This window comes from Sparus aurata, chromosome 22 (assembly GCF_900880675.1).
Source record: "Sparus aurata chromosome 22, fSpaAur1.1, whole genome shotgun sequence".
Taxonomy (NCBI): domain Eukaryota; kingdom Metazoa; phylum Chordata; class Actinopteri; order Spariformes; family Sparidae; genus Sparus; species Sparus aurata.
The window spans coordinates 22,471,682-22,484,498 of record NC_044208.1 but is presented as its reverse complement, the minus strand read 5'-3'; the positions used below and the strand labels follow the sequence as shown (position 1 = coordinate 22,484,498).

General features: G+C 41.5%; 1 protein-coding gene across 1 annotated transcript in view; it reads left to right on the top strand.

Moving 5' to 3' along the window:
- The window catches only part of nbas (NBAS subunit of NRZ tethering complex), a 188,844-nt gene that overhangs the window by 156,491 nt on the left and 19,536 nt on the right, over positions 1-12,817 (top strand). Inside the window, exon 50 of the mRNA XM_030405478.1 lies at positions 10,378-10,517. Coding sequence (XP_030261338.1) covers positions 10,378-10,517 — 140 coding nt within the window. The remainder of the gene's footprint in view (positions 1-10,377; positions 10,518-12,817) is intronic.

The window sequence follows — 12,817 nt, the reverse complement described above, 5'->3', positions numbered from 1 at the left end:
GTGCCCTCTAGAGTGCCCTTCCGGTACCCTCTCTGCACACTGATCCGACCGTATACAGCTGGTGCTCTTTGTATTTTTTTCACCCGTGTCACTGAAACATCCTGATGCCGCCACGGTGCAGAAGGGAGGAGTAGTGGGTCACGTACACACCAGTGACCCATCTCCAGGAGTGCCGTTGGCTTCGGGACAAGAAATAGTCCTCAGGATGAAAAAAATAATTAGTCTTGTGGCACAACCTGTCACAACATTTCTACATCAAGTCATTTACAACAAGACGTGACGATCTTTATTGTAAATCCCTCCAGAAAACAGTAACCTGAAGAAAGAGTTGGGTGATGGCCAGTTTAATTTAGCAAACTGACACCGTTAAATTATGTAGTTGACTCTGGAGCATTTTCCCTGTCCTGATATTTTAAAATAATAAAATTGCTATCCTTCATTCATCCCACTCATTTGATGCAAAGGTGGGAGTGATGGCGCTCGCCGTCATGATTGGCAGCGGTAATAAGATGTGACGAGTGGGAGGGAGAGAGCTGTCGAGACGGACAGCGATGGCGACACTGATCATTAACCTGTCTACCACAGTGTTGCACACACACACACACACACGCACACACACACACGCACACACACACACGCACACACACACACACACACACACACACACGCGCGCGCGATGATGTGTTTGCCGGATACTTCAACGAGTCGGTCACAGGGTCGTCTCCTGTCAGCCGTGAAGACGTGACATCATATCAGACTTGCCGCGTAAAACGGTGGGTTTGTTGGCTTTATTGAGTGGTGGTGACCTGTCGACACGTGTACCTGTGTCAGTCCTGCCTGGAGAAGTAACCGAATAATATAAGTGTCGTTTCCCATTACTTAGATGTTTCATATCTATTACTGGGTTGTTTTGAGGCAGTCAATACCCGAAGTCTGATTGAACATTCTCATAGGCTTTGAGTTTTCTTTCAAATAACACTTGAGGCAGTCTGTAATGTGTCTGTTTGAAAGCTTTTTGCCTTGTACAGAATGTTAGAAATAATCATTTATACGTGTAATGTGAAGGAAAAGGTCTGAGTTTTAACGCAGCTTGGTTCCATGGTTGCTTATGTCAGTCTGTTTGGTTCATGGTTTCGTTTAACAGCTTTGGTCCAGGATGGGGTTGGACCAAAATCCCCCAAAAATATATAATTTTGCGCAATTATATTGACAGATATTGCGATATGAGTCACTATTTTAGGGAGAATGGTAGTTTTTGCACTTCAGTTTCACTAGAAAAAAAAAGAAAGAAATAAAGATGATGATGATTTCTACCATACAATCTCTCTTACGTCTGGAGAATATTATTAAAGATTATTAAAATTTAATTTATTATCAAAGGTCGGGGCGTCTCTTTAGAGCCAAAATGATTCTTTTGCGATGGTATGTTTCATTTTTTAATTCCTGCTACTTGGATATTGCATGCATATTGCAATTTTGATAATATTTTAATTAATTGTTCAGCCCCAGTTCAAACTGAGATATCTCAGCAACCACTTGATGAATTGCCTTTAAGTGCGGTTCAGACATCGACGGTTAGCTCAGGATGGGTTTTAATTACTCAGGTGATATTTCTTATAGCGCCATCATGAGGCTGATGTTTCTGGTTTTTAGTTCAGTTCACTGTATTTACCCTTTTGACATGGACATAGCAGTGATTTACAACACTATGGGAGGCTTTTAAAAAACTGAATAAAAGTGGAAGGAAGGAAACAAAAATTACACTTACAAATGCAATCCAGATATAAAAGTCGTGTAAAGGTACAGATAACCGTGTCTGTGCAGGTGTATTAGGTAGAAGAACATTATTGTTTCTCTTTCAACCATAAACATTTATGTCAAAAACATGGTTGTGCCACATTTTCAACTCTTGGGTAGACAGAACCAAAGTCATGTTCCTCTAAAGGTGTTATTGACACCATTCAGCCACATAAAGTGGCTTACCACACCCATATTATATTGCAATTACAGCGACATGGTGTTTCTTAACATAGCGAGGAACTTCTGATGAAGTTTTTGATGCTAAAAGTTTGAAGTGGTAATTATAAAACTTCAGACTTCAGCAGCGCCTGGTATTCAGTCTCCTAAAAGTGCCATTAGTTATGGCTCAGACATCTGCTGCTGATTATCAATGATTGAGCCGTTTGTATTCAACACTTCCAGACTAGAAATGTCTCAGGTTTTTTTTCTACTTCTTATCCAAGATGTTGTTTGGATCAGTTACAAGGAAGCATACATACCATGTGTCAGTCTGATTGACTGATCACTGTAATCTTATGAGCTGCGTGTGATGGACAGGCTCTCATCTCGACTGTGATCCACTTAGTCACCATAAAGACGACTATATAAAACCCTCACACCTGGAATTAGTAGCCTTTGCTGCTCGGGTGGTTAAATTGCAAATATAACCACGTCTATGTAAAGCCAACAGTTTAAAGTCATTCAACAATTACAGCAGCTAATACATAATTGTTATGCATTGGTGCGTGCATTTTATTTAAGATTAATAGGAAGTGAAATAAACAGCCCCGGTTTGGGCTATTCATTGTCATCTCTAGTGGGCGTCAATAAATTGACCATTATCTTTTTTTTGTTTTGACTCAACCTCTGTGACACTGGAAGTTTAATCAGTCCTGGAGGAGGTTTCTCATCACAAGTGGGGTGAAATTTTTTTCAAGCGAGCTCCTAATTGGCATGTACTGACTGACACTTTGGTCCCAGTTTTTCTCATTTGGTATCTTAATTGTGTGACGCTGCGGGTTTGTCACTGCGAAGACCAAATTGGCGCCCGGACAGAAATAACTCTGAGGGCAGCCGATGGACACATAATATTTATTTTCTGGACTTGACTCTATTATTCCTTATTTTTGTGAATATATTTGAATCATATTAAAGATTAGCATTATATTAGTCGACATTTAAACTTCTCAAAAACAGGCTGTTCGGTATGAAAGGGACAATCAGCCACCTTTTCCCACAGAGGCATTTCAGCACCACGGACAGCGCTCGTTTACAAGTGACAGTGCTTTTTTGCAGCACCTTTAACCGGGCTGGTAGTTACACTGTGCAGTTTTGCAGGGGGCTGTTGGCGGTCCAATATTCATGTCCTGTTCTGTAACCTACACTGTAGCCTGTCAGGGAGGTGTTGACATTAAGCTGGCACCCCCAATGAAATGTCCCAAGTGAACAAAAGGCGTTTTTTTTCTTTTTAGTAAAAAGGAAAGACACTGTAGTATTCTTTCTTTCTTTGGCAATCTCTTGTTTACCTTCTGTTCCTTAAGACTGTTTTCTTGTAGTGCTGACATTTAACTCAGCTAGCCAACACGTCCAAGCTGACGTGACACCATTGATCAAAGTGACACCTCCACAGATGTAGCAAACCGGGACAGGAGACATCGACTTAATTTCCTTATTGCTTTCTCCATTTTTGCATACAAATGCAATATTCTGTTTTTTTTTTGTTTTTTTTTTACATTTTTGACAGGAAAACAACAGCTAGTAATGTTGCAATTTGTAATTTATCCCTCCAAGGTATCGGTATAAAATTGCAAGTGTTTGAAGATGTGAAGATGCAAAACAGAAAAATACTTTGCACATCTGTTTTGCGAGGCAGGTGGGTAGAAGCGGGTGTCAAATACGCCGTGGGTTGCGAGAAAACTCACTGAACCATGCAAAAACACATCTATTTGCAACATTTTGATACTGGGCCTTCATCGGGCTAAACCTGTGTGCAGGAGTCATGATGCTGTGAAGATGCAAAATGTTAACAGGTAACATTTTGCATTGACATTGTTCCTGCTCAGAGTGTCACTCTGCCTCCTGTGCTCAAATTATGAAAAATAATCATTCTTTCCCCTATAAACATCTGGTCCATCAAATCAAACCTCGTGGGGGATTTTTCATCTGCAGGTCATACTTTTGGGCGGCCCTGGTCTACAGTATCTATCAGACTTGGATTCCAAAACAAAAGCGTTTGGAGTTTTAAGCCAACTCGGCTGTGCATTTTTAAGGAAGTACAGTGGGCTGTCATAAGATTAGCTAGACATGGCGTAGCTTCTGTGGCGTGGTTTTTGAAATATATGTATTTCCATGTAGTCAAGCCACTTTCAATTTGCCTCAATTTGCTTTAATTGAATTACAAATCATATACCAACAACATGAAAAAACAAAAAAATTAAAGGTGGCATGAGCTGGAGCCCTCCACAGACCCGGATCATGCACACGCTGGCTCCGAGCTGTTGTTGACAAACAGTTTTTACTGTCTACAAATAAAAATACCTCAAAGCCTGGTTCGGGGCTCACATCACTGTCAGGCGGGGCATTCTTCATTCACCGCGTCTGCGTCTAAAATTATCTACAGTATTACCTTCAAGTGTCACCTGTGTGTTGAAAGCCGTTCACATTTAAAAGACTACAGTAGAGCGCTTTGATGTCGGAATATTTATTTAGTGAGAGTTTATTCCTTCAGGAAAGACGACGACATATGGAGGAAAATTATTCCACAGGAGTTTATTGAAGCTGTGTTTTTTCGGTGGCATTCAGCTGATTGTGTTTGATTGTGTGTGTGTGTGTGTGTGTGTGTGTGTGTGTGTGTGTGTGAGCGCACCTGCCTTCCTGTTTGCGAGTTCCTTATTATATTTTGGCGTGTATGTGTGTGTCCTCCTCTAAATGGAGTGAAAGAAGTCTCATACCAGCAACTCTCTGGAGGAATGGATGACTCTACTTTCATCTGTATAGCCCTCTCGCACACACACACACACACACACACACACACACACACACACACACACACACACACACACACACACACGCTACTGCAGTCTTTTATACTTCATCTCCATTTTTATCCTTTGGTGAACCGTGTGTGTGCGTGTGTTTGTGTATGTGTGTGTTTTCACCCACGTGTCTTCTGACAGTTTTCTGCTCTGCATATCGATTTGGCCCAAAGCGCCTCCCATCTCTCTCTGTCTCTCTTACACACACACACACATACATATACACACACACATATATACACAGACACACACATACACACACACACTCCTCTCCCCCCCTGTTTTATTATCATATGCTGATAGCAGGGTTAGACTGCATTGCAGTTTTTAATCAGTGGAGAAGATACCCTGTCTGACTACACAAGCCGTTTTTGGACAAACTACAGCACACTCTGAAATTGTTCTTTGTCCCACAGAAACTTACACGTTATTGTGTTCTTGCTGAGCTTTGTAAAACTTCAGGAGTTCTGAGTGAAGGAAAGAATTCAATAAATAAACATCCTCGGCATGTGTGCATTTCTTACAAAGAGCTAAAGCTGGCGGTAAAGCACCCCATGTTGGCGCCATTATTGCTCTCTAATGCAATAAGAGCTCATGAGGTTTCACAAGAAGTTCACAGTTGTTACAGTATCCCATTATACACGTGTACACACAAGCATCCGCATCCCAGTGAGGTTTTTCACTTCTCCCTGCGTTGAAGGTAAAAGGTTGTCAAAGAGCAATAACGTAGCTGGAAACTGCTAGTTGTCATGTTTCATTTCCTTCGTCCTCCTCTGCTTACTTAATTTCTACGCCTTCTACTCATTTCCCATGTCCCTGCGTATCATTTTGCTAAAAGCATGGCTACTTCCAGTCACAGTGGGCGAGCGTGTAGCATGTGGTCGGCATAATTTAACAGCTCAGTTTTCCGTGCCAGTAGGAAAAAAAAAGGAAAAAAGAAAAAAGTGGTTCGAAGCTTGAAATTACAGGCAGTCAGAGCTAGCAGCTTTTTGTTGTGTGTGTTTGCTTTCATGCCTGTGTACATTCGCCGCTCTCCGTCCCTACGGAAATGTTTTCATAGGGTATCACATTGTTTGTTGACCCCTCAGTTTCAGCGGTTGCAACTGGCTTACATGAATCGCAGTGTTGACTGAAATGATGCATGTATGCTTTTGCTTTTTTTTTTTTCACTTGGGTCACCTGTAGGTTTTTATGTGTGTCTTTGTTTATATGAACTCACCTTTTAGCTGGCACTGGACAAGTTTTTTTGCTCCGTCTTATCATAAAGATGTAAATATTCATTGCACAGTGTAATGGATATATAATAATGACACCATCTGCGTTTGGATTGGTTTCCCTGTGAACTTTGCTTTCACTACCAGGCACAAAATGAACATGAGCGCTGAGTGGAGATTCAGTCGAGCAGACCGGCACCATTTCTATCTGCTTTCCCGTCTCCATTACAGACTAAGTGACTGAATAAATGTTTTGTCCTGAGCTTGTAGGTAGTTGCTGCTCCGAGGAAAACAGAAATGATCCAGTTGTCTTTGCAAGAGCGGCGCTAACAATAATAGCACTTAGAAACGCTGATGGGGAGGGGGAGTTGTCTGTGTTCACTTTAATAGAAACTTTTTGCGTAGTTTATTTATTTTTTTATTTCCTCTTTTGTGTATTGTTTCCCCTCTTTTCCCATTCTTTGGATTGGCTTAGTCACCAATACAATATTACACATATCACAATATACATTTCAGGGCAGATCATTTATCATGCTTCACTACTCATAATTGATTGAGTCCAGGAAATGTAATTAATCTGAATAAGTAGTATTCTGATACTAAAAATATTAAAATCATAGTGATTGTAGTTGATCTTTTGCTGCGCCCCAACCCCTCATTCATAACACCTCTTTGTCCATTCTCGCACAGTATTTAGACATTGATGACGGGGGCATATTTACTACTTAAAATTCAAAGTAACCTTTTGAAATAACGATTTGAGAGTTGGCATTTCTAGCTGCCAACTGTTGATATTTGGGGCCAAAATGACAGCTATCGTTGGGGGATTTCTATAGCTGTAGCTACTGAAGCTTTCTTGAATAAGCTAACTTAAGCACGTGATTCTAGCTGAGGTCATGATATCCACACATGGGACGTGCTACAGTTTTTGTGAACAGAGTTGTTTTTTTTTTTATGTAACCCATAAACCCATAAACTGTTGCATAAACAGTACACCCTGTTTTTATCCATTCCTTACATTTTTAGCTCTTACGTTTTTTGTTTTTTGGAAATCCAGGCCTTGGTGATGGGCCAAGTAAAAAAAAAACACATAAGAATTATAGTGCCTAAGTTCACAAATTTACTGTGCTATTAGCATTTTGCCCGCTGTCTAGCTAACTGATCTCAGGATGGACAGATGGGAAGGGAAGAGAGGATTGAGATTGAAAGTGTTTACAAGCCTGATGGATGGAAAAGGGAAGCGTACACATTAGATGAAAGAGCAATAGAAAAGTGTGGAGAAAGGGTTATAAATACACAGAGAGGTGGACGGATACGTGCCCGCGGTATGCATGTATTCCTAGATGGGCTGATTGACTGAGGAGCCGTGTGCCTGATCTAATTTGTCAGCACTTCTCTGCTCAGTGTTGTGTTATTGGCTGACAGGCTCATCATTTTCTCCTTCTTTCTGCCCTCCTGCCCTCCTGCACTCCCGCTCTTTGTACAACACCACAGAGGAAATGTTGATTTTAATCACTAGGCATAATTAATTACCATCCTCATTTGTTAAGAAAATAAAAGCCTCACAGCCACATAGTAATTGGCAGGGATTTAATTCGTAGTCGACTGTAGGTGAGTTTTGATGTGCGTGAGAGGATGTGTTACGTAGGTGTGTGTGTGTGTGTGTGTGTGTGTGTGTGTGTGAGAGGAGAATGTGTCTTATGTGTTTTATGGAAACATGCAATCACAATATTATCAGGGAATCCCAAGATCCTGCATACCCTTCAATTTTCATAACATAATGAATAAATGTGGCCATAGAACTTTACAAAACCGCTTCAGTAGCAGAGGGGAAAGTATTCAGTATTCATAACACAGTGAGGCAGTAACGGTGATGAACAGGCTTTGGGTTGCGGTTTACATTCAGTGATGGATTTGAGAGCTTTAGATTGCAGTGAGGGCTTTTTACAGGTAGTTAAGATTCCATTTTTGTTTAGCAAATGACCTCCATTTCCAGAAGGTCCTGAGCTTCAGCTTTACTCATTTATTGCTCCATCCTCCATTATAAGGCGCCTCACTACACCGCTAAGCATGGATCTGCCGTGCTGCCAGTTATTTGCGTGTGCCGTCCCTTATAAATTTAACACATCAAATGTCTCGGAATCAGTCGGAGGGATTAGAAACTTTCGCGAGGAACTCAGCCGGAGCCAAGTAAAGCTTAATTACACATAATTATCCATTGCACCGAGACACCCGGAGGATTATATGGAGCCCAAGAACCGACAAAAGCAAGTAGAGTATTGTTGGACCAGTTGATATGTGATACTGTAATGGCTGATATATGCTGCATTCAAGGACTCCGGTGTGTTCATGTTGCAACAAGTTGGGAATGTGGAAGCAACATGGTAGATGTTTGTTTTGATATCATTATATCTATGAAACTGTCTTTTTGAAGTTAATTTAACTGTTTATGAACAAATGATTTTAAGGAATCTTTGCGGTAGGGACATTGTATTCATATGTATCTTTGTAGCTTTTTATATCAGCGAGCTATGTGCCTTTATGTTTTCTGCTTCACCAACACTCAACACAAAACATGTGGTCCAGAAATTGGTGTGCCTCCAGTAGCTGGCAGGGGGACTGACAATACAGGGCTTTGTTGGCTTCGCCTTGCACAATGACCTACACAGCATAAAAGCAAGTCACCTGCAGCGCTCCACTGTGGCTTTGCAACAAATATCTCTTGGGTATACGTTTCACTTAAAGGCTTTTATATTACAGCGGCGTGCCACAGTTCTATTAGATGCAGCATGCAGTGGGGGGGGGGACACGGGAGCTCCAATCCACAGAGTTTGGGCATTTGCGCATTTAGTCAGTGTTGCCTACCGCTGTCAGGCCATTTATACCAACATTACTGACTTTTATTCCTCATCATTTTGACGCCACTATGGCATATTATGTGGAAATTACTGTGGTGTTCTTCGGCAGCTCTTGATGCACTTATTTTATGCATTTTCTTGGCCGTATAAAAAGCTTTGGCATGGCGCAGCAGCCAGATTGCTCTAGTGAGCTCTCAATTTATCCTTCGAAGGAAAAGTATTTATTGCCTCAAAATGCATCTAATTAAATAATTGTTTAGAGGAAGGCTTAATTTGCTCGCAGAAATATGTGTTCTGTAGAGCTCGACCCTCACAGATGTTTCCTGTGCCGGCCCAGCTTCATTACTGAACTGTCCTGGGATTGAAAATAATGGTTAAAAGAAGGGCATTAAAAGTAAATGAGTGTTTTTACAAGTACGGACGGACAGACAGACAGGTCAGTTGTTTCAAATTGTTTGAATTAGACTGTGTAGAAGCCTTTATGCTGATGAAATATCACCAGGCTTTACATAGATATCTGGTCATAGATTTGATCAGACCAGTGAGGCTGAAGCTATGTTTTATGAGTCTGGCTGCAAGGGATGTATGTATGTGTGTGTGTGTGTGTGTGTGTGTGTGTGTGCGTGTGTGCGTGTGTGCGTGTGCGTGTGTACATGTATGCGTGCGTGTGTGACAGAGCCTGTCTTCTGCAGCAGCCATGGCTTGGCAGGTTGTAGTTTTCCCCTCAGAAATCAGCCGCTCTCTGAACTGTTAAATCACACTAGAAGCCAACCTTTGAGAAGAAAATTAATTACTTTCCCTCCGCCCTCGCCTCCTCTCTTTTTTTTTCCACATTAACCCTCCCTCGTTCCTTTTCACTCTCTTTTCTTTTGCTCTCCCTCTTGATTTCCGTCTCATAATGGTATAGAATAAGTTTAGCCACAGGTGACTTTTCTTTTCTTTTTAAAAAAAATAACAGTGAAATGGGCTGTAACGCTTGAAGTCTTTTTTTCCGTCTTCTCTGTGCCTTGTTTGAAGTTTGAAGGCTGTGATACCCGTCTAGATTAAGCATGTGTGAGTTTTGCAGTGCATTCGGGTCCTGTTTTTGGCAGGAATGCCTCGCCCACAAACTCAGCTGCGATCATTAGGTTGTCAAGTTTTGCCATCACAATTGAGAGCACACGTCATTTGGAATCATTGAAAGCTGCTCTCTTGTTTCTGTTGCGCTTGTGTTGGATAGAGTCTTGCGGATGTGGTCAAGATGATAGATCACCGAAAACCTACCTCTCAGTGTCTGATCCTGCCATTTATCATAACGATCATCCGCGACATTGCGCTCGTAGCAGGATTTGAACGAAGCCGATGGTAACTCTCTCCTGAACACATCATTCGACTAATTTGTGCTCTGTGCTCAATGACCTGGGGATATTTTCCATTCAATATCCTCACAGCGGGCCCTTTTTGCTTCCTAGTCTCAAACTGATTTGCCTTTCTCTTCACACTTCCGCTCAGGTTCAGACAGAAGATGTGGAGAATGAGGAGAAAAGATACGCCCTCTTCTTGGAGCTGCTGGGAGCTGCGCAAAAGTGGGAAGACTTTCAGCTCCTCATGCTTCTCCTGCAAGCCTGGCCACCCATGATGAAGGAGGAAGTGTAAGACAAATGTCTTTTCATTGCTCTTCCGATCTTTCATGATTAAAGCAACATTGCGTCACTGTTTTACCTTTGGTTAACAGCTTTTTCGATGGTACAGTGTCTTGTGTCTTGCTCATTTCCACATAATGTTGCTTTAATGCAAAGCCAAGCAATTGTACTGTTGGTTTAAGCCTTATATTTAATGTACAGATATAATATGTGCTACTGATCTTCTCATCTAACTCTCCTTTAAGCAGTGATTACTCACTCAAGAGTCGTTTCTTTGCATTCCCATGTTTACAGCTCATTAGCAGCTGCATAACTTGCGTATCCCTTCATACAGGATTTCTCTTTTCTTTTTTTTCTTGCAAATACACATTTTACAGGCAGGCTTTCGGAGATTTAAAATGCAAATACCCTGTCGTTACAGGTTGTGTGCAGAATACCAAGATTGACGCAGCCGATTGACTTTCTTTCCATCCTCTCTCACCTAATTTAATTCTCTCTCTTTCAGCCTCTTCTCTTAATGCGTTGGTGCCCCCTAAGCATCTTCAGTGAATGTCACTTTTTCAAGTTAAAATGTAAAGTGGGTGCTTTTTCATCAGTTTGGGTCCGAGCAGACTCTTATTCAGGCTTAAACTAAGGGAATGGTGAGAGTGCTTAACAGTCAGCCCGACACTTTGGAACGGAGTACATACTGTAGTTTGTTCATTAACTAAATCAGGGACAAATGAAGACACTGAAAATGAGAATGGACAGTAGTGCCTCTTATCCCTTAGGTGCGCATATTGCACATAGGGTTTAAGAGTTGGACTTCAAGGCTCCAGGCTCCGGGCTTCTTGCCGCTTGTATGTCCTATGAGCCTCAGCAAGTGCAGACTTTATTATTTATAAGTGTCTAATGATGCGATTGCTCTTCCACCGCTCTATTGTCCTTGATTAAAATTGAGCAGAGCTTGGAGAACCGACGAGACAATACAGTGTTACTCAGTCAGGGGTTTATTCTTAGGGCTCAATCAAGGCAGACTGTTTCATTGAGCAATTTAAAGTTAAGTTCTTCTCCAGTAGTTGTTAGAATCTCACAAGGACAGACATAAAGCTGTGTGTAAGTCATTCTTTATAGACTCTGATGATTTCATTGGTTTGTTGATGAACAAGACTTCCACCCCTTTTCCACTGGTCAAAAATCTGACTTAAACTAACTAAAATTGGGCTTTTGTGTGCTATGGGAATGTGTAAACTTGACTTTCAAACCCAGGTCAAGTGACTCTGCAGGAGACACAGGTTTTTATTACCTGGGGTCAGCTCGGCTTTGATTTAAACTTAAGACCCGGGTGAACACGCCAAATCCCGCCGCGCTCAGTGGTGTTTTGAAGCAAACAAAGCTCGACTTTCCTGGCTATGTAAATACGCTGATGGTCAACTGGGCCCAGTTGACTTCCCGTTTAGCGTCCAGCTTATTTGAATGGGGATAAAACAATTTCAATGTGCGGCTCATTGACACTCTCCATATTTTATTGGACCAAATGGCTCAAGTTATGATAATAAAATGAGTCAGCAGTTCGTAACATAAAATGGGATGTTAGTGTTGTACAGCGTAACGCTTCAGTTAAAGATCAAAGAAGGGCTGCTTTGCCTGCGGGAAGGGGGAATGGAGACAATACGTGATTTCATGTGAGTGTATCTGCGTTTAAAGACAGATGTGGCAGATTAGGGGATCACGGTTCTGCCTTCCTGAGACAGACTTCCAGGAAGGTTACCAACAATGGCACCACTCACCCTGTCATAGCTAGTCTACCTGTCAGGGCCTTGTGAGGTGTCTTCAGCTAAATAGTTCCAGGTTCAGGGGAACCACAACAACTAAACTCAGGAAATAGATTTTTAAACTTTTGTTGCATTTCCACCACATCTGAAGAAGCATAAATATTAGGCAAGTACGACTTAAAAGTTTCTTAGTCTCCTGGTCTCAATCAGTAGTTCAGAGTCTTCTCCAATAGAGTTTAATGTTCCTTTTGTAATTGCTGCCATTTAGAGTTAGATAGACAATAAAGCAGGGTATGCTTTACCTTGTGAGTGATAAGTTTCTACCATGATGTGGCCTTGAACCAATCAGATATCCTCCCTCTTGTTCAACGTGATAGTTCCTTGGACAGCAGGAAGTACTCTCTCCAGGAAAGGAAGGTCTTTGGGATCAGAGGTACTATGGTTACACCAAAAAATTATAATAAAAAAAAAATTACGTGGAAACATGTCATCAGAAGCAGCATCTGTTATTTTATGCCTCTCCACAGGATAATGGGGAAAGTGTTCTGCCTCACA